Source organism: Ranitomeya imitator, chromosome 3 (genome assembly GCF_032444005.1).
Source record: "Ranitomeya imitator isolate aRanImi1 chromosome 3, aRanImi1.pri, whole genome shotgun sequence".
Lineage (NCBI taxonomy): Eukaryota > Metazoa > Chordata > Amphibia > Anura > Dendrobatidae > Ranitomeya > Ranitomeya imitator.
The window spans coordinates 31421819-31442123 of record NC_091284.1 but is presented as its reverse complement, the minus strand read 5'-3'; the positions used below and the strand labels follow the sequence as shown (position 1 = coordinate 31442123).

The following is a 20305-nucleotide window of genomic DNA, read 5'->3' as shown; positions in this document are numbered from 1 at the left end:
ATCAATGGTCCATTGTTTTTCATTCTCATTGCTCTCTAAGGAGCCTTTGGTAGAGGATTTAAAGAAATGAAAATGAAGTTAAAGTTAATCTGTTGTCAACCTTATATCCCTCAACAGCATACATGGCCATTTAGGTCTAGAAAGCACAAGGAGATGGATGCCTGTATGGCCTTAGGGTGCTGATCCAGTGCTAAGAAATCCCTTTCTGACTATATATATGCTAATGAGATTGGGAGTGTATTTGGGGAGTGATGATAAATGGCGAAATTTGGTCTCTTGTTCACTTTGGAGCTCTGTACTACAAGAGCAACAATATTCTGGAGCTTGTGTAGGTGGAGGTAGCCACCTATCACCCCCACTGCTCATGAGAAGTGTGTAATTTCCTTCTTTCTCACTCTGCAGAGCTCGTCTTGGGTAATCATTTTCTTCTCTATACAGTAATAAGCTGTCTGCTAATGTGATCTTTCCTTTCCCCCCTTGCAGACTGCTTTGTCGGTGCTTTCCTCCCTATGTACAATCCGTGTGATCTGCCTACCCTAAAGGCTTGGATGCTTTACATGCTTTGCATAATCACCAAAGTACAATCTATTTTGATCCATCTTACCAACTTTTAAAACTAAGAGAAAGGTAGAGCAAAGAGCCGTTGACAGTGTTCTGCTTGATCTCCGACAAAAGCAGCCAGACAGCCAGCTATTTTCAAGTGTTGCACAGACTCTACAACATAAACTGGTAGTATATTTTCAATAATGGCTATTTAGAATTTTTTTCCATTGTCCATCTAGGAAGCAAATCAATAATAAAAAAACATTTATTTGGAAAGCTGTTCATAGGCCTTGAAAGTCCAACATTTTGTGCTCATTTGTTTGTCAAATGGTCATCATCATTTCAATAAAGTTTGCAAAAATCAATAGAGCAGGAAGATTCTTTGCAATGTATCTTACCAGATAAATATTCTTCTTCCTCTACATTTCTTTTTTTCACCTTCTTTTTATGGACTCCATATTCAATCAAAAAACACTAAAACAGCTAGAATACATCTTACTTTAAACAAGACAGACTCCCAACTCTCCTAAATAACAGATTACAGCTGCCCTTTAAAGTCTATGGAGAATGCTGGGGTGAGGGTGGAGCAAAGTGACAAAAAGATAGAGGGTGCTGTGGCTTTTTGTTAAAGCACCACTCCAGCATTTTATTTTTTTCATTGCAGTGCTAGAGTGATGCTACTAATCTAAACTTCCTGCCCCTAGTAATATACTTACCAGCCGCCGTCTTCTTCTGTTCTCGGCGCCGATTCGGTTGTCTACTGCAGTTTATGACCATACAGATCGCTACAGTGTTTGCTGGTCCATCCTGAAGTCGCTATTCAATGTAAGTCTATGACAGCCAGAATGAGGCCAGAACGAGGCCCTCATAGACTCATGTTTTAGAGCTTGTGACCACTACCTGTGACTTACGGACAGTCAGAAGTTGCGGTAATAAGGTGGTGGGTGCAGGACCAGAGCGGAACCAGGATCAGCTGAAGATGGGAGCTGGTGAGCATAATATCATAATCAGTGAACTTAGATTAGTTGCACCACTCCAGTCCTGAAATAAAAAAACACAAGAGTGGTGTTTTTAAAAATGATTCCAGAACTGGATTCACAGCTACCTTGCTCAGTGCTGCTGAATAAAGTTTCCCACACTGCTTCTATTTCTGAGAGACAGGGGGGAACAGGAATCCCTTATGTCTTGATATACCACTAGCTCAGAGACAACTGAAATATAAAGATAATAATAGAGGGTAAAACTGGTAAAAAATGTAGGATACAAACCACATACTGTATATTGTGTTATATGACTGGTTTATTTTAATGCTGGGGACCTAGAACTCTGTACCTGCAAAGTAGGGCTCTATAACTATACACCTTTGTTCGCGTGTCTATTTTGGACTTGTTTTTTTTTCAAGAAAATACAAAATGAATGTAAAAAATGGTGAAATTATCCAATGACTCGTTCATGCTAGATAGAATAAAAGCATTTGCTCGTATGATTTTCAAGTAGGAGGTCATCGTGATCTGCTTTAACCTGAATGATTTATTGTTTTTGATTGTTTTTTGTTACATGCCTCGATCTCTTTGGCCTTGTCAGATAACTGTCAGATACACTGTGCCTTTATTGATATAGAATACATACACTACCGTTCAAAAGTTTATGGTCACTTAGAAATTTTCTTGTTTTTGAAAGAAAAGCATAGTTTTTTTCCAATGAAGCTAACATTAAATGATTCAGAAACACACTCTATACATTGTTAATGTGGTAAATGACTATCCAAGGTGCAAACGTCTGGTTTGTAATGCAATATCTTCATAGGTGTATAGAGGCCCCATTTCCAGCAACCATCACTCCAGTGTTCTTATGGTACTTTGTGTTTGCTATCTGTGTAAGCAGGCTAATGGATGTTTAGAATACCCTTGAAAACCCTTGTGCAAGTATGTTAGCACAGCTGAAAACAGTTTGGCTGATTAGAGAACCTATAAACCTGACCTTCCTTTGAGCTAGTAGAGAATCTGGAGCATTACGTTTGTTGGTTCCATTAAACTCTCAAAATGTCCAGAAAAAAAAGAACTTTTATGTGAAACTCGACAGTCTATTCTTGTTCTTAGAAATGAAGGCTATTCCATGGGAGAAATTGCAAACTGAAGATTTCCTACAACGGTGTGTACTACTCCCTTCAGAGGAGAGCACAAACAGGCTCTAGCCAGAGTAGAAAGAGAAGTGGGAGGCCCCGCTGCACAACTGAGCAACAAGACAAGTACATTAGAGTCTGTAGTCTGAGAAATCAACGCCTCACAGGTCCTCAACTGGCAGCTTCATTAAATAGTACACCAAAATGCCAGTGTCAACGTCTACAGTGAAGAGGTGACTCCGGGATGCTGGCATTCAGGGCAGAGTAGCAAAGAAAAATCCATATCGGAGACTGGCTAATAAAAGGAAAAGGTTAATATGGGCAAAACAACACAGACATTGGACAAAGGAAGATTGGAAAAAAGTATTATGGACAGAAGAATCCAAGTTTGAGGTGTTTGGATCACACAGAAGAACATTTGTGAGACGCAGAACAACTAAAAAGATGCTAAAAGAGTGCCTGACACCATCTGTCAAGCATGGTGGAGGTAATGTAATTGTCTGGGGTTGCTTTGGTGTTGGTAAAGTGGGAGATTTGTACAAGGTAAAAGGGATTTTGAATAAGGAAGGCTATCACTCCATTTTGCAACGCCATGCCATGCCCTGTGGACAGCACTTGATTGGAGTCAATTTCATCCTACAACAGGACAATGACCCAAAGCACACCTCCAAATTATGCAAGAACTATTTAGGGAAGAAGCAGGCAGCTGGTATTCTATCTGTAATGGAGTGGCCAGCGCAGTCACCAGATCTCAAACTCATTGAGCTGCTGTGGGAGCAGCTTGACCGTATGGTACCAAAAAATGGGGTGAAATTTCTCCAGATTACCTCAGCAAATTAACTGCTAGAATGACAAAGGTCTGCAATGCAGTAATTGCTGCAAAGGGAGCATTCTTTGACGAAAGCAAAGTTTGAAGGAGAAAATTATTATTTCAAATAAAAATCTTTTTTTTTCGAACCATGTCAATGTCTGGACTAGATTTTCAATTCATTTGGCAACTCATTTGATTAATAAAAGTATGAGTTTTCATGGAAAACAGAAAATTGTCTGGGTGATCCTAAACTTTTGAACGGTAGTGTAGGTCCCACAGTTTCATAATATGGGTGTCTCAGCTCTATTTGTCAGGGGTTCCTACACTTACTACTACTTACTTACTTACTCCGTTACTTGTGGAGGTGAAAACGCCGGGCCACGTACTTTGCTGAACTACTGAATCCAGCCTATAGCCGACCACCTCCCTCAGCAAGGGAAGTGGGCAGTTAAAGTATATGTATGTACACCAACCAGACAAACAAGGGAAGACGTACAGGGTTTATGAAAATATCAGTCATACAAATATGCACTCGCAGACAACAGAGAGGAACACCGGGAAAATTGGTAGGTAAACAAATTAGGAGAGGATAAGGGATTGCACACAGCAGAAACTCCAAGCAAGTCACAGATTAACTTTTCCAAATGCCTCTACCAGCAACAGACTCCTCCACTCCACTCCAGGCAGCTAAGACTAACACTGGCAATCTAGATTGCAAGTATATATAGTAGAGGGGAGTGGCCAATACTGAATAGCTGAGACAATCCAAGCAGGGACGCTTCAGAGACTCTGAGCTGAACAGTTTAATCCTTGCACTGCTAAAAAAAAAAAACCTGCACCATTTAATACGAAGAAGTGCTTCAAATCAGTGCAGGAGTATGTGAAATCAGACGCTGCAGTCTTCTGACCCCTCTCTGTCATGGTAAACTCGTGACAATGGGGATTTTTTTATTGTATGTATTTTCATGTATTTCTGTCCACATGTTTTTTTTTCAATACCACTCCGGAGTTCTGAGGCTTGGGGGGCATTTGGGGAGCTGCAAATGAGAATTTTCCTCAATGTCTCATCCAATAGGTATCATGCTGTAGTAAGAAGAATTTGTGTCCTAAAAAGGCACTTCTCTATGTATATGAAAACAACTTATGGGAAATATTATGTTGATCACATAGTATAATTCATATATATCCTTTTAGTATCTAATGAGTTGTATTATTCTGTAATGTCTTTATTGTCTGTAAAAGTCACCTCTAAAATGTAAAGTGCTGCGGAATATGTTGGCACTATAGATATAAAAATTATTATTAGTGACAGTATTTTTATTGCAGCTCCACCACCTGTGAGACAGAAGTGTGCTGCCTGGAGAACTTGCTCACCCTCTGAGGTTGTGTATAAGATAAGGAGTGGTGGTGGAAAGAGCATCCAACCTAGCATATGTCTGGAAGATGAAATGTAAGTAAATGTTACCTTATTCTTTTGTTATTTTTAGTAAACTCAGCTGCGTGTGGGAATATGGCATCATATGAATTTTCTTTACTTTGTAGGCATAGTTGTGGTACCCATGGCGGTGCCACAAATATGTTTCCCTCTATTGTTACTTAAAAAAAGTGTGCCAGAGTATATTGTACCCTTTCACTGGTACCCTACAATATGTTGCACTATCAATCTCTAATTACATATGGTGAATTGCACTCTTACTACAGAATCAATTAGTACATATTTAGTAAAGTGCAACTTTGTCCTCCAATGACAGCATCTTTTATGTACTGACCTGTGACTTATCTCCCTGTATCTTAATGGGGAAGGATTACTAGTCTACTCACATGAAACATTGCTCCCAACGTGTTTGTCCTTATCTTTGGCACGGTCCAGGTGATCAATGATAAGAGTAATTAATAATTCAAAGGCTGACATTTTCTTGACTTTTAGATTATTAGGTGCAGGTAAGAAGAACGGGGACAGAGGAATAAACATTGTGGTTGTCAATCGTAAGTTATTATCCCTTAGGCTTACATAATGAATATGTGACTATGCTACAGTGTGAAAATGTGAAAAACACTCAACAATTACCAAATATGAGGTCCCTGCGGTGCACTGTCATAGGTTTTTAAGAAACTCATTATGCAATGCACCTACTACCTACTGTAGGTGCTCTCTTTACAAGTTCTGCCACATAAACCCCATTTAGTAATTTTGCTGTAAATGCTAAACCCAAGGTACCCTTTTTAAATGTTTGCCTCAGGTGACACCTTTAGCACCATTACCTCAGACACTCCCTTTATTTGCATGTTGTAAGTACAGTTCCTTGAAAAAGTATTTATTCCCTGTGAACTTTTCCACATTTTTGACATTCCAACCACAAACTTAAATGTATTTTGCTGGGATTCTATGTGATATACCAACACACAGTAACAAATGCTTGTGACGTGTAAAGGAAATGATTCATGGTTTTCTAAATATTTCAAAAATATAAATGTGAAAATTTTGATGTGCATTTGTATTCAACCCCTTGATTCAGTGATCCCTAATGTTCTCACACAAACCTCTGAGGCTTTCAAAGAACGGCTGTAGTTGTAATGAGAATAAATTACACACAGGTGGACTCAATTTACTACTTAAGTGACTTATGGAGGCAATTGGTCACTGAGGGTTTTATTTAGGGGTATCAGACTACAGGGGGCTGAATACAAATGCACCTTCAGATTTATATTTTTTAAATAATTAGAAAAACATGTATCATTTAATTTACGCTTCACAAACACTCGCTACTTTGTGTTGGTATACCACATAAAATCCCAATAAAATACATTTATGTTTGTAGGTGTAATGTGAAATATTTTGAAACGTACACGGAGTATGAATTTTACCCCAATAGATCCGTACCTCATCATGGTTTCCTGCCTCTGACCCAGGTGTCCCTTTAAGGGGTACTGCATCTTTTTCCCCCTGTAGTGTCTCTTCCTGTGGCTCTTTTAGTGCTTTTTTTACCCAGTTTCCACTAAAGTGGCTGCCCTGTAGCTCATGCACTAGGTGCCCCTTTTAGTTTGTCAGCCGCAGAAGTGGTTATACTCCATGTACCCCATCTAATTTATGCCCACCTCTGTAGTACTGTTACTACAGCTACCCCCTTCTGTCGCTCTGCCCAGGTGCTTTCTTTCATATGTGCCTCAGTTTTTCACATCATTGTCTTTCTTTCAGATGCCCTGTACCTTTCCTTGGTGTTAACTTTAGTCTTTTCCTCAAGTCCCTTATTTAATCCTGGTCATACATCCCTCCTCCCTCCTTTTCTTCTTTAAAGGGATTTTCCCAAGAACAAAAATTCACTTTAAATCACTAGACCTTGGAATAATAAGATATTCCACAATTGGATGTATTTAAATAAAATGTTCCTGTGCTGAGATAATCTTATAAATGTCTCCCTGCTGTGTACTGTGTAATGGCCGTGTCTGACCGTGCAGGAACATGGTCTGATCATACCACATCTCCTGGGCAGGGGGAAGCAAAACAGAATATGCAAACAGGACAGCAGGGGATTATAAATTATTCTTTCTGTACCCGTTTTTAAACAATGTTTTACTTCAAAGAAAGAATCATTTGGGATCCCATGCTGTAATGTCTGTATACTGCCTTTTTCTCCCCCTATACTTGCCCTGGAGCTGTGGTATGATCAGACCATGTCCCTGTACGGTCAGACACGGCCATTACACAGTACACAGCAGGGAGACATTTATAAGATTATCTCAGCGCAGGAACATTTTATTTAATCACATCCAATTGTGGAAATTATTAATATTCCGAGATCTGTTGATTAAAATAAACTTTTGTTAGTGGGAAAACTCCTGTAATGTTTTTCCCAGTTGCCCCTTTCAGTATATTTCCCAGGTGCCCTCTTTAGTGTCTGTTCTGCAGATGCACTCTATGCTTCCTTTACCTAATGTGCTCACTATAATGTCTGATCCCCAGGTGCCCTCTTTATAACCTGTACTCCGCTTCCTCAGGAGGCCCTCTGCCCCATATCCTTTACTGTCTGTTCCTCAGGTGTCCTTTTTGTTGTCTGTTCTCCCCGTACACTCTTTACGAACAGTTCCCCAGTTTTTATACTTTTTGGACTCCAGGTACCTCTTTACTGTCTGTTTATAAGAGCCCTCTTTGCTGTACTTGATGTGCCTTCTTAGGTCCCCTTCCTCATGTACCACCTGCCCTATATTGTTTACTGTCTATTCAACAGGTGTCCTCTTTACTCTCTGGTCCCCAGGTGTCCTCTGTACTGTCTGTACCCCAGGTGTCCTCTTTACTGTCTGTATCCCAGGTGCCCTCTTTACTCTCTGTTCCCCAGGTGTACTCTTTACTGTCTGTATCCCAGGTGCCCTCTTTACTCTCTGTTCCCCAGGTGTACTCTTTACTGTCTGGATCCCAGGTGTCCTCTTTACTCTCTGTTCCCCAGGTGTCCTCTTTACTGTCTGTTCCCCAGGTGTCCTCTTTACTCTCTGGTCCCCAGGTGTCCTTTGTACTGTCTGTACCCCAGGTGTCCTCTTTACTGTCTGTATCCCAGGTGCCCTCTTTACTCTCTGTTCCCCAGGTGTACTCTTTACTGTCTGGATCCCAGGTGTCCTCTTTACTCTCTGTTCCCCAGGTGTCCTTTGTACTGTCTGTACCCCAGGTGTCCTCTTTACTGTCTGTATCCCAGGTGCCCTCTTTACTCTCTGTTCCCCAGGTGTACTCTTTACTGTCTGGATCCCAGGTGTCCTCTTTACTCTCTGTTCCCCAGGTGTCCTCTTTACTGTCTGTTCCCCAGGTGTCCTCTTTACTGTCTGTATCCCAGGTGTCCTCTTTACTCTCTGTTCCCCAGGTGCCCTCTTTACTGTCTGTATCCCAGGTGTCCTCTTTACTCTCTGTTCCCCAGGTGTCCTCTTTACTGTCTGTTCCCCAGGTGTCCTCTTTACTCTCTGTTCCCCAGGTGTCCTCTTTACTGTCTGTATCCCAGGTGTCCTCTTTACTCTCTGTTCCCCAGGTGTCCTCTTTACTGTCTGTTCCCCAGGTGTCCTCTTTATTCTCTGTTCCCCAGGTGCCCTCTTTACTGTCTGTATCCCAGGTGTCCTCTTTACTCTCTGTTCCCCAGGTGTCCTCTTTGCTGTCTGTTCCCCAGGTGCCCTCTTTACTCTCTGTACCCCAGGTGCCCTCTTTACTGTCTGTACCCCAGGTGTCCTCTTTACTGTGTGTACTCCAGGTGTCCTCTTTACTGTCTGTACCCAGGTGTCCTCTTTACTCTCTGTACCCCAGGTGCCCTCTTTACTGTCTGTACCCAGGTGTCCTCTTTACTCTCTGTACCCCAGGTGTCCTCTTTACTGTCTGTACCCCAGGTGTCCTCTTTACTGTCTGTTCCCCAGGTGCCCTCTTTACTGTCTGTACCCAGGTGTCCTCTTTACTCTCTGTACCCCAGGTGTCCTCTTTACTCTCTGTACCCCAGGTGTCCTCTTTACTCTCTGCTCCCCAGGTGTCCTCTTTACTGTCTGTACTCCAGGTGTCCTCTTTACTCTCTGTTCCCCAGGTGTCCTCTTTACTCTCTGTACCCCAGGTGTCCTCTTTACTCTCTGCTCCCCAGGTGTCCTCTTTACTCTCTGTTCCCCAGGTGTCCTCTTTACTGTCTGTACTCCAGGTGCCCTCTTTGCTGTCTGTTCCCCAGGTGCCCTTTACTCTCTGTTCCCCAGGTGCCCTCTTTGCTGTCTGTACCCCAGGTGCCCTCTTTATTCTCTGTTCCCCAGGTGTCCTCTTTACTCTCTGTTCCCCAGGTGTCCTCTTTACTGTCTGTACTCCAGGTGTCCTCTTTACTCTCTGTTCCCCGGGTGTCCTCTTTACTCTCTGTTCCCCAGGTGTCCTCTTTACTCTCTGTTCCCCAGGTGTCCTCTTTACTGTCTGTTCCCCAGGTGTCCTCTTTACTCTCTGTTCCCCAGGTGCCCTCTTTACTGTCTGTACTCCAGGTGCCCTCTTTATTCTCTGTTCCCCAGGAGCCCTTTACTCTCTGTTCCCCAGGTGCCCTCTTTGCTGTCTGTACCCCAGGTGTCCTCTTTACTCTCTGTTCCCCAGGTGCCCTCTTTACTCTCTGTTCCCCAGGTGCCCTCTTTACTCTCTGTACCCCAGGTGCCCTCTTTACTCTCTGGTCCCCAGGTGCCCTCTTTACTCTCTGTTCCCCAGGTGTCCTTCTTGTTGTCTGTTCCTCAGGTACCATATCTACTGTTTGTACCACAGATTTTATCTTTACCGCCTGTTGCTTTTGTACCCTCTGTATTGTCTGTTCCCCTTGTGTTCTTTTCACTCTCTGCCCCCCAGGTGACCTCTTAAGCCCCCCTTCCTCGGTGTCCTCCTGCCCCGTGTTCCCTCATTATTGACATCTCCATCTGCCCTCTGTAAGTGCATTTAGCACACATATGTGTTTATATAGTTTATGTTGTCTGTGTCGCCTTCTTCTTATTGTTCTTTTGTTTTCTTTTAGGTCAGACCATGAAGCTGACTGACAGCAAGACATTTGACATGTACGAAGGAGGTACGACCTTCAGCTGCTCTATGTGAGCTGGTGTACGTCACTACTGCACCCAGCATTGTGCTGTCATTTATACTTGTTTATGACAGTGTATGTGCATACAACATATTTTAGATGGGGATGCAGAGTTTTTCCTGAAGTGTCCTTTCTTTACTGGAAAGTGGCTTTTTTAACATACAGTATACAGTACCTTCAAAAAGTATTCATACCCTGTCAGCATTTCCTTATTTTTTCATGTTACACCGACAATCTTAAATGTGTTTTATTGGGATTGTATGTGATATACTAACAAAAAGTAGTGAGTATTTGTGAAGGTTAAGGGAAATGACACTTGATTTTCTAAATATTTAAAAAATGTATATCTGAAAATTGTGACATGCATTTGTAGTCAGCCCCCTGTAGTCTGATACTCCTAAATAAAATCCTGAGTGACCAGTCGTCTCCAGAATTCACTTAATTATTATATTATGTCCACCTGTGTATAATTTATTCTCATTATATCTGTGAAGGCGTCAGAGGTTTGTTGGAGAAAATTAGGGCTCAAACAACATCATGGAAACCAAGGAGCCCACCAGACAGGTCAGGGATAAAGTTGTGAAGAAGAGTAAAGCAGAGTTAGGTTATATAAAAAAAATCCGAGCTCTGATCATCTCATTGAGCCACTGTTCAATCCATCATCCAAAAATAAAAAGAGTGTGGCACAATTACAAACCTACCAAGACATGGCCGTCCACCTAAACTGACATCCCAAGCAAGAAGAGCACTAGTTAGAGAAGCAGCCAAGAGGCACATGGTCACTATGGGTGTGTTATAGGAGTTTAAAGAAGGCACTGGGGGCTGACATCTTGCTTTCACACTAGCAGCACAACACTATCAGTGTCATAATACAGCACCGCATGGTCATAGGAGATAACAGATGGAGGACGACCCTATCTATTGTAATAAAACTGTCACTGCGGTGAACTGGGCATGCCTCTGTGGGCTGCACAATTCACAGTAGTGGGAGTGTTCTGCTGCCATATTCATGCAACCCTAGGATCTGCTAGCAAAAGCAGTATGCTTCCAGCAGATCAGATCCTAGGTTGACAGGAGTAAAATGGGGGAGAAGAGCTCGGGCAGAGTATCTGCACATCACCCTGAAAACACCATCCCACAGTCACACATGGTGGTGGCAGCATCATGCTGTGGGGAGGCTTTTCTTCAACAGGGGCAGGGAAGCTGGTCAGAGTTGATGGAAGATGGAATGAGCTAAATACAGGACAATCCCGGAGGAAAACCTGTTAGAGGCTGCACAAGACTTGAGGCTGGGGCGTAGGTTCACCTTCCAGCAGGAAAACGACCCCAAACATCCTGCCAGAACTATAATGGACGGTTTATATCAAAGCATATTCATGTATATGAACGGCCCAATCACACCGTCAAGACCCAAATCTCATGATAATCTGTCACAAGACTTGTAAATCGCTGATCACTGATGTCTCCATCCAATCTCTCTCTATTTTTTCAGATTTATATTTTTTTAAATAATTAGAAAACAAAGTGTCATTTACTTAGAAAATTATTGGTCCTTGTGTTGGTGTCACATGAAAGCCCAATAAAATACATTTAAAAGGGAACCTGTCAGCAGGATTGTGCTCAATAACTTACAGTGTCAGGTCGGCGCCGTTATACTGATTACAGTGGTCCCTTGGTGATGAAATCTGTCTTGTGGTTGTTGTTTAATCTGTAGTTGTAGTTTTCAGTTAATGAGATGCTCGTGCTCTGGGGCGGGGCTGTGGGAGGGGCTTTATGTGATGCTCTGCTTACATATGCATCTGTATGGGCTTATGACAGGTCACTGATCCCTCAGTGACCGGCCCACTATTTTACACCCACATACCGCCCCACAGCACGAGCATATCATTAACTGAAAACTACAAATAAAGATTACACAACAACCACAAGACGGATTTCATCAACCAAGGCATCGTTGTAATCAGTATAACGGCGCCGACCTGACATTGTCTGTAGGTTACTGAGCACAATCCTGCTGACAGATTCCCTTTAAGCTTGTGGATGAAGCATGAAGAAATGTAGGAAAAAAATCATGGGGTCGTCAGGGTATGAATACTTTTTCAAGGCACTGTATATAAAATAGTGGCGACTTTCAAGCAGAAGCCGCCAGAGGAATGGACACGTCTTTTATCTGCTTCACGTTGTTTTGACCTTGCTTTACATATGTTCATTTTTTTTTGTTTTCGCGCTTTATCAGTATGCTTCTGAAAAAGACATTGTGTGCACATGCCCTTAAGGTTTATTCAGACGTAAAACATTTTGTCCATGACTACCATGAAATCGCAAAAGGAATTATACGAATGTCACATTTTGATCTGACTTTGCAGTAGTTGTCTAAAAATTGACTGTAGCGTCTGACCATGCAGCGCTGTTATTGCAGGTGTGTGTACAGTGACATCTGGTGGACATAAGGCAGTACTACAATTTGTCAAAAACAAGTTGACTTTGTCCTACTGCTGTACATTATAACGATAATTATTCATCCATCTAGCTGATTTACCTCATTTTCTGCTCCATTTCAGACTTCTCTGGACCAATGGTAGAGTTTGTCAACAAGATCCCCAGCGGCTCCATCATCTTTGTTGCCAGTCATGACGATGCAGTTCATAAGTAAGAATAATTATAATAATACTGGTCAGGATCAAAAGTAAAGAACGTAGAAAGAGAATGCGATGTACACTGAGAAGTTCAGCAACTTCCTAATAATTTTTGGCCTAATTCATTGTTGAGTTTTTTTGGAATAACTTTTTATTTATGTTTTTTTTTTCTTGAATTCCCCCCTTCCGCAAAGAAAAAAAATATTGCATTTTTTCTTGTTTGTAAACTTTTTGGGGGTGACTCATTATGGCAAAATGTTGCAAAAGTTGTGCAAACCCCTCCCCCCCCAAAAAGAAAAAAAGTATCCATAAAATAAGGTTTGCGCAAAAAAATTACGACTTTTCGAAAAGTCACAAACGATAAATCAGGCAAAAGTATCTGAAAAGCACAAACTCCGTCCACAATAGTAAGCTAAAAAAAAACTCAAAGACCTAAAAAAATTACTTTAAAAAAGGTGCAAATGAAAAGATGAACAAAACTAGACAAAACTAGACAAAAAAGGTACAAAAACAATGATGAATCTGGACCTTTAGGTTTTGGTTTCTTACCATTTTCGAGATCTCTGCTTTCTCTCATTGAATGGAACATTCGTGCTTATATCCAGACACTAAAAAAAACTTTTAAAGGCCTCTCACGCCTGAGGGTTTGTTACAATTTTTATGTTAAATGTATCTTTTGTCGATTTTTATGTTATTATTTAATTCTTCATATTACAATTTATATATAAAAATAAACACTGGTCCATATTGTTCAACTCCTTCTTCTTGTTGGGTACATGGTGTGATATGCTATTTGGGTATCATTTTTGTGTATATTTCTATTTTACTTATTTTCATGGTGTTCTCTTGTAGAAGGAGTTATTTGCTTATTGATGAATGGTTGTTGCTGCCATCTGATATCAGCCCCCACAGCACTGTATTGTTTGCAGCACTGTATATGCTAATGACATGTTGACCTAGCTTGTTGAAACAATGAGCCCCTGAGACCTTCCCCCTCCTGACCTGTGAATGGGGAGGGAGACTTTTAAAATATCAGGGAGGTGAGAAGCAGATCAGTCCTGTGTGGAATGATGATGTGTTCACAGCATCTCAGAGAGAAAGAAGAGTATATGGGCTATGCTATCCTCTGTCTGCTGGATTGTTGGACTTTTATCCTGTTACCGAACTGCATTCGTGTTCTCGAATATTTTATCCTCAGTGTGATGGATCGTATATAGACCTTTTATGTTTTTGCCTAAATAAAGGTCTTGGAGTTGCTCACTCTTCTCTTCTGTTGATTGTGTGGTACCGGAGAAGGACCCCATGACAACTGGTGGCAGCAGTGGGATCAACAGAGCGTAACCTAATGGAGAACCACCCACAGAGTGAGTACAGAAATTGGACTGTATCCAGTTTACAGGAGAGAGCCAGAGACCTGGGCCTGAACTACCAGGGACTGACTAAAGAGGCCTTAATTGACCTACTGGTGGGTGCCAGCCAGACCACCTACTCCCATACGTCTGAAGGACAAGTACTGGAGACTAGGACCCCCACCCCAAAAAGCCAGTGGGTGGTGTGGTACGAAGAAGAGATGGTGGTTCTGGGCCCAGGCGTCTCTCAGGAGTACAAGGAGGAGGCTGCCCGCCGGGCACAGCGGAGACAAGAAGCAATGGAGCTGGAAAGAGGGAGTAACATAATGTGGAATGTAAACCCAACGATCCGGGAGCCTGTACGGATCACCCGGACAGAGTTTAAGCCATTTGATGAGGCTTCCGGAGATGTGGAGGGGTTCTTCAAGGACTTTGAGCAGCAGTGTGCTGTGATGGAGGTGCCCCACTCTGGCTGGATGCGTTTGTTAGTGAGACTTCTGAACGGTAGCCTGGTGGAGGCTTACCGAACCATTGACTCACAGCAGAATCGGGATTATAACATTGTAGAGCGGACTATCCTGGATCACCATGCTATCACCACAGACTCATATAGGGCCGAGTTCCGAGACCTCCCATGCACCACGGGGGGATCGTTTAGGATGTATGCACATAAGATGTCCCAGGCATGTCGGAGATGGCTGGAAGCAGAAAACTTCTTTACTGTGGAAGATGTTATACAGGCGTTCCTTATAGAACAAATTCTTGCCAAGTTCCCTGCAGAGGTACGGGAATGTGTCCGGGAGCGCACGCCGTGTACCGTGGATAGAGCTGCAGCCCTGGCCGATGAAGCCCTTACTATCCAACCGCAATGGATCCTGTGTTATCTACTGTATATAGAGGTGTTATCAGTCATTGTACAGGAGGAGGAGGAGAGCTGTGATATCACCTATTATGAATGGAGGATCCTGTGTCATCTACTGTATATAGAGGTGTTATGAGTCATTGTACAGGAGGAGGAGGTGAGCTGTGACATCACTTATTGTGAATGGTGGATCCTGTGATATCTACTGTATATAGAGGTGTTATCAGTCATTGTACAGGAGGAGGAGGTGAGCTGTGACATCACCTCTTGTGAATGGTGTATCCTGTGTTATCTACTGTATATAGGAGGTGTTATCAGTCATTGTACAGGAGGAGGAGGTGAGCTGTGATATCACCTATTGTGAATGGTGGATCCTGTGTTGTCTGCTGTATATAGAGGTGTTATCAGTCATTGTACAGGAGGAGGTGGTGAGCTGTGACATCACCTATTGTGAATGGTGGATCCTGTGTTATCTACTGTATATAGAGGTGTTATCAGTCATTGTACAGGAGGAGGAGGTGAGCTGTGACATCACCTATTGTGAATGGTGAATCCTCTATTATCTATTATATATACAGGTGTTATCAGTAATTGTAATTCTGTCTGTGATGATAATGAGATTGCTGAAAAATCATCTTTACAGATCAGGAAGTGTGTTTACTATAAGTACAGTGTAACAGCAATGAGTTTAATCCTTTTTTGTATTTCCAGATTAACTGAACCTGGCAAAAAGGTTTTTGAGGAACTTGGCAGTAAGGAAATTCGCAATCTACAATTCCGCTCACAGTGGGTGTTCTTGGCTGGGAAAGGAGTAACAATCCCTGATAATATTGAGAGAGAAAAGGTAAAAATAAATAAATAACATAAAACTCTTATGACGCTATAGTCATTTGACTGCAAATGTATTCACTTTCAATTTAAAATTGGAGCAGGAATAGAAGATAACATAAGATAATTTCAGGTACCTTTGAGTGGTCGTGTGGTGTGACTTTTATCAGCTACCAGTGTAGTTTGTGTGGGGTCAGGGTTGAGATAAGGGACAGGCAGAGTAGGCAATTGCCTAGGGCACTGTCGATGAGAGGGCACAATTTTTTCATTAACCGCTTAATCACCTGTGACGTATATGGAGTGAGCACAGGAGCTAAAGCCTGCCCAATACACAATAGCAACTGGATGTATTATACATCCATCCCCGGATTTTAACAGCAGCGACTTGAGCTAGTTCCATCTGTGATGTTTAACCATTCAGATGCCGCTGTCCATCTCTAACAGCGGCATTTAAAGTGTTGCTAAGTGGTGGTGCACAATTGAGGGTGTCGGTGTGCTAATTTTGAAGCTGGAGGCCGTTTAAGACTTCCGTCGCCGCCATCTTGGTACACATGTGAAGCTCAGCCACGAGCTTGGCTTCATAGGAGATCGCTATTTTGACTATATGCTGCGATAATGTAATCACAGGTTCAACTTCCCTAGGGGACTTAAAGTAGATCAAATATAATAAAAACATCTCACCATGAAAATTGCAACACAAACCACATTTTTTTTCCAAAATTTTTAGATCTTTTTAACCATTAAAATATTTAAAAAAGATATAAAAGTTTGGAATGACTGTAACCGTCCTGACCTGAAAAATTCTGATGCCATGAGTGACTTTTTTTTATAGCACAATAAACACTGTAAAAACAAAACCCAAAAGAGAATGATGTAATTTAATTATTGTTCACCATTTCACCCACTTGGAATGATATTTTCTGAACATTATTGATAAAAACAACGATGTCGATCAGAACAGTAACTCGTTCCGCAAAAAAGCTACGAGTATGAAAACAATGAAAAAGTTATAGCTCTTGAACTAAGAGGAAGAAATAATCAAAGACCAAAAATGAAAAATGGCTAATAAAACAAGGATAAAGGATAAGAAAAGGACACTACATTCTACCTTGCTCACTAAGAGAGCTTGTTCCTTCACTAATTGAAGTTTAGAAAGTGGATGCAGCAAGATTTTATCTGGGAAGTTTCTAAAGTTGCAGTTTTCTTGTAGACTGGAGCAGGTTTTTAGCTGGGAAGTTTCTAAAGTTGCTTTTTTTGTAGATTCTGCAGGATTTTATCTGGGAAGTTTCTAAAATTGCAGTATTATTGTAGAATGGAGCAGGTTCTTATCTGGGAAGTTTCTAAAGTTGCTTTTTTTGTAGATTCTGCAGGATTTTATCTGGGAAGTTTCTAAAGTTGCAGTTTTTTGTAGATGCAGCAGGATTTTATCTGGGAAGTTTCTAAAGTTGCAGTTTTCTTTTAGACTGCAGCAGGTAAATTATCTGGGATTTCCTTGTCTGGAAACCTACAGCTAAAATACTCTTGTTTTTTTAATTTTTATTCTTTTGCTTCAGTCTTTTTCTTTTTTCCTGTCTCCCATAGTTAAATTTCTTGTTCTTTTGTCTCTTGCAGGCAATCCACTCCAACAGTAAAAACCGATATAGCGGTTGGCCGGCAGAAATCCAGATTGATGGATGCCTCCCGAAATAAATAAATGAGGGGGAAAAAAGAACATTTTTTTTAAGAGAATAATTTGGAGACCTTGAAGACATCTAAAGACTTGACAGTGTCGACTTGCTGCATGGACTGGCACGGGAAAGGCTGGCATCAAACCGAAAAACTGCAGGAATGTTTTTTAATAAAACGTCTAAATTATGAACACTGACTTTTTTTTATAATACACAGACCATTCGAGTGAAGGCCGAATATCGGTGTGTTCATGCTTGTTTATTATCAGGTTCTGTTTTTTTTTGTTTTTCCCCCTAATGCCTTTGAAACTTGGGCCAACGTCCAATAGAGTTAAGATTCACACAAAACAATTGTATCATTATCTTTATTATTATTATTATTGTTATTTTCTCACATCATATTATGTAACCCTAGAAATTTTTTTTTTTGAAGAATGACACAAAATTCCATTCAGCCCGTACATTCCGCCTATGTAAAGAGATTATTTAGTCTCATACCCAGACACCTTTGCATTAATATACTGTATATTTATATTTTCCACTAACTATAGGTCTATGAAAAAGATGTGTCGATATAGCTTAAAACTGTCCTTGTTGCCTATTTCTACCAACGAGGGCCCATCTTTCAATTCTAAAACTGCTCTGGTGAATAGAGAATACTTTTTATTCCTTTTTTTAGACAGTCTTAATAAATTTATCCGATATGTTTATTATTTTTTTATTTGCTTTTTTATTTTCAATTGAAAATAATTAAATAAATATTCTTGTCTGTGCAGACAGTGCAGCAGGTTTAATTTTTCTGACATCTGCAAAGAATAGGCAGCAATAGACAAGGAAGTAACTGTCTCCATGGAGTGAGTACAACACCCAGACCTAGAAATGACAGCAGCGCTATATCCAGAACCTTATTTGTGTCTATAGTGTTACTCTCCTGGTTTATCCAGGCCTCTTGAAACATAACCCGAGCAATTATCAATTGTTTCACATTGTAATGATAATGAGATGGCTCTGTCGACTCTGTCTCAGTTTACACAGTAAAGTTTTAAAAAATTTCAGACTTGTGTCTATGGTGAAAATGGCAATAATTTAGGTCAGTCACATGTAAAATTATAAAATAAAAGCCTGATTTTAAACTTTATTTTTTAAAGTGTTTAGATAAAATTCTCCAGTACTGTATTTCTACTCTCCATACAATGTCACTGTAACACCTCTCCCTTAGATAGCGGACACCAGTCAGACGTTCTTGTTTTTTGTTCTATTTGTCATCTAAGTTGCTTTGTGATATGATCTTCTTTTGCTTTTCTTTGCAAACATCTGAAGCAAGTCTGTGAAGTAAGAAAAAGTAGTCTGAAGTAATCCAGATACCGTTACTCTGAGCTCGTTTTTTTACATACACCTCTGGCAAAAATTAAGAGACCACCACACCAAAACCCTGTCATGGACAGCCCAATCTCCAGACCTGAACCCCACTGAAAACCTCTGGAATGTAATCAAGAGGATAATGGATAGTCACAAGCCATCAAACAAAGAAGAGCTGCTACAATTTTTTCGGGTTTGAGTTCTAGAATAATAGTTTTCAACCTGGAGGGTGCCAAGATGCGACCGTCCACGCTGAGAACCCTTGGGGAATGAGCTGCTGCCAGCGCAGCATCAGTGAGCAGCGGTGACATCATCGAGGTTACTGTCAGTCACTGAGCCCGTGTTCCCAGTCTGGCCAATGAACTGCGTTGATCTCCCTACGGTGAGCTCACCGCTAGCACAGTGAGAAAAAGTCTTACGATGCAGAGGCAAGTTCAGGGCAGTTTACTGGGAGGATTTCACTGCTGTGAATTTGAACTGCGGTGAACTCGCCTCTGCACCTTTTTGTTTTATTACAGGAGACGAGGGATTCAATGAGATTAGGTGTTAGGTGAGTATAACTGTGTTTGTCGTTTTTAAATTAAAAAAAGGAAAAGTTTGTTTTGATTTATTTAAAATAAAAGACTTTGTTTTGGCTGTGTATTTACCATGTAACTATAGGATTAGTAATGGATAGGTGTCTTATAGACGCCCCTCTATTACTAAGCCGTGGGCTTGATGTCATCAGACAATAGAAAGGTGACATCAACCCCACAAATATGAGCTCCACTTGCCACCGCTACAGGGCAAGTGGGAAGAGCCGGTAAAAGCGCTAGAATTGGCGTATCTAATAGATGCATCTTCTCTGGGGCGGCTGCGAGCTGTTATTTTTAGGCTGAGGGGGGCCAATATCCATGGCCCCTTACCAGCCTGAGAATACCAGCTGTCAGCTGTAGCAAGGCTGGTAGTCAAAATGCTGGGGACCCCACTCCGTTTTTTTAAAATTATTTAAATAAGTAAAAAAACAGCGTGGGGACCACTCTATTCTTGATAACCCGCCTTGCTGAAGCTGACAGCTGAGAGTTGCAGCCCGCAGCTGTCAGTTTTGCCTGATTGGTTCAAGAAAATATAGGGGAACCCAAGCTGGTTTTTTTTTTTAATTATTTATTTAGAGTGCAGGCATCGGCTGATGAATACTACCATCCACTGCTCCTGCTCTTGCTGTTATTAGTGGCAGCAGGCGTCGACTGATGGGAGCAGTGGTCCCATCAGCCAACACCAGTGACCAGAGGTAAACTTTATAGCTCAGATCACAGCTGTGGGATCACGCTGACCGGCGGTGATGATTTTTCCGCCAACCAGAAGCGGTGTGCCACGCTCACGCCCTGACTGGTGGGCGTGAGCTCGGGGGTTTTGTGGCCCCACTGTGCCACAAACCAGACTACCCTGGAAGGGGCGTGACTATGACAGCTGCCTGGGTTTTCACTGGAGCCTCTGATGGTGAGGTCAGGCTTGTGCAGCAGGCAGCTGCCAGGTGCTACTCCAGGGCGGTGTCTGGCTGTGGCTGCTGATCCCACTTGGGAGACAGGAACACCTGG

General features: G+C 41.6%; 1 protein-coding gene across 1 annotated transcript in view; it reads left to right on the top strand.

Moving 5' to 3' along the window:
* Positions 1-18507, top strand: part of FAM3B (FAM3 metabolism regulating signaling molecule B) — a 53247-nt gene extending 34740 nt beyond the window's left edge. Inside the window, exons 3-8 of the mRNA XM_069760716.1 lie at positions 4803-4926; positions 5404-5462; positions 9965-10015; positions 12589-12676; positions 15586-15718; positions 17314-18507. Of these exons, the coding sequence (XP_069616817.1) occupies positions 4803-4926; positions 5404-5462; positions 9965-10015; positions 12589-12676; positions 15586-15718; positions 17314-17391 (533 nt within the window). The 3' untranslated portion in view covers positions 17392-18507. The remainder of the gene's footprint in view (positions 1-4802; positions 4927-5403; positions 5463-9964; positions 10016-12588; positions 12677-15585; positions 15719-17313) is intronic.
* The last annotated feature ends 1798 nt before the right edge of the window (positions 18508-20305 follow it).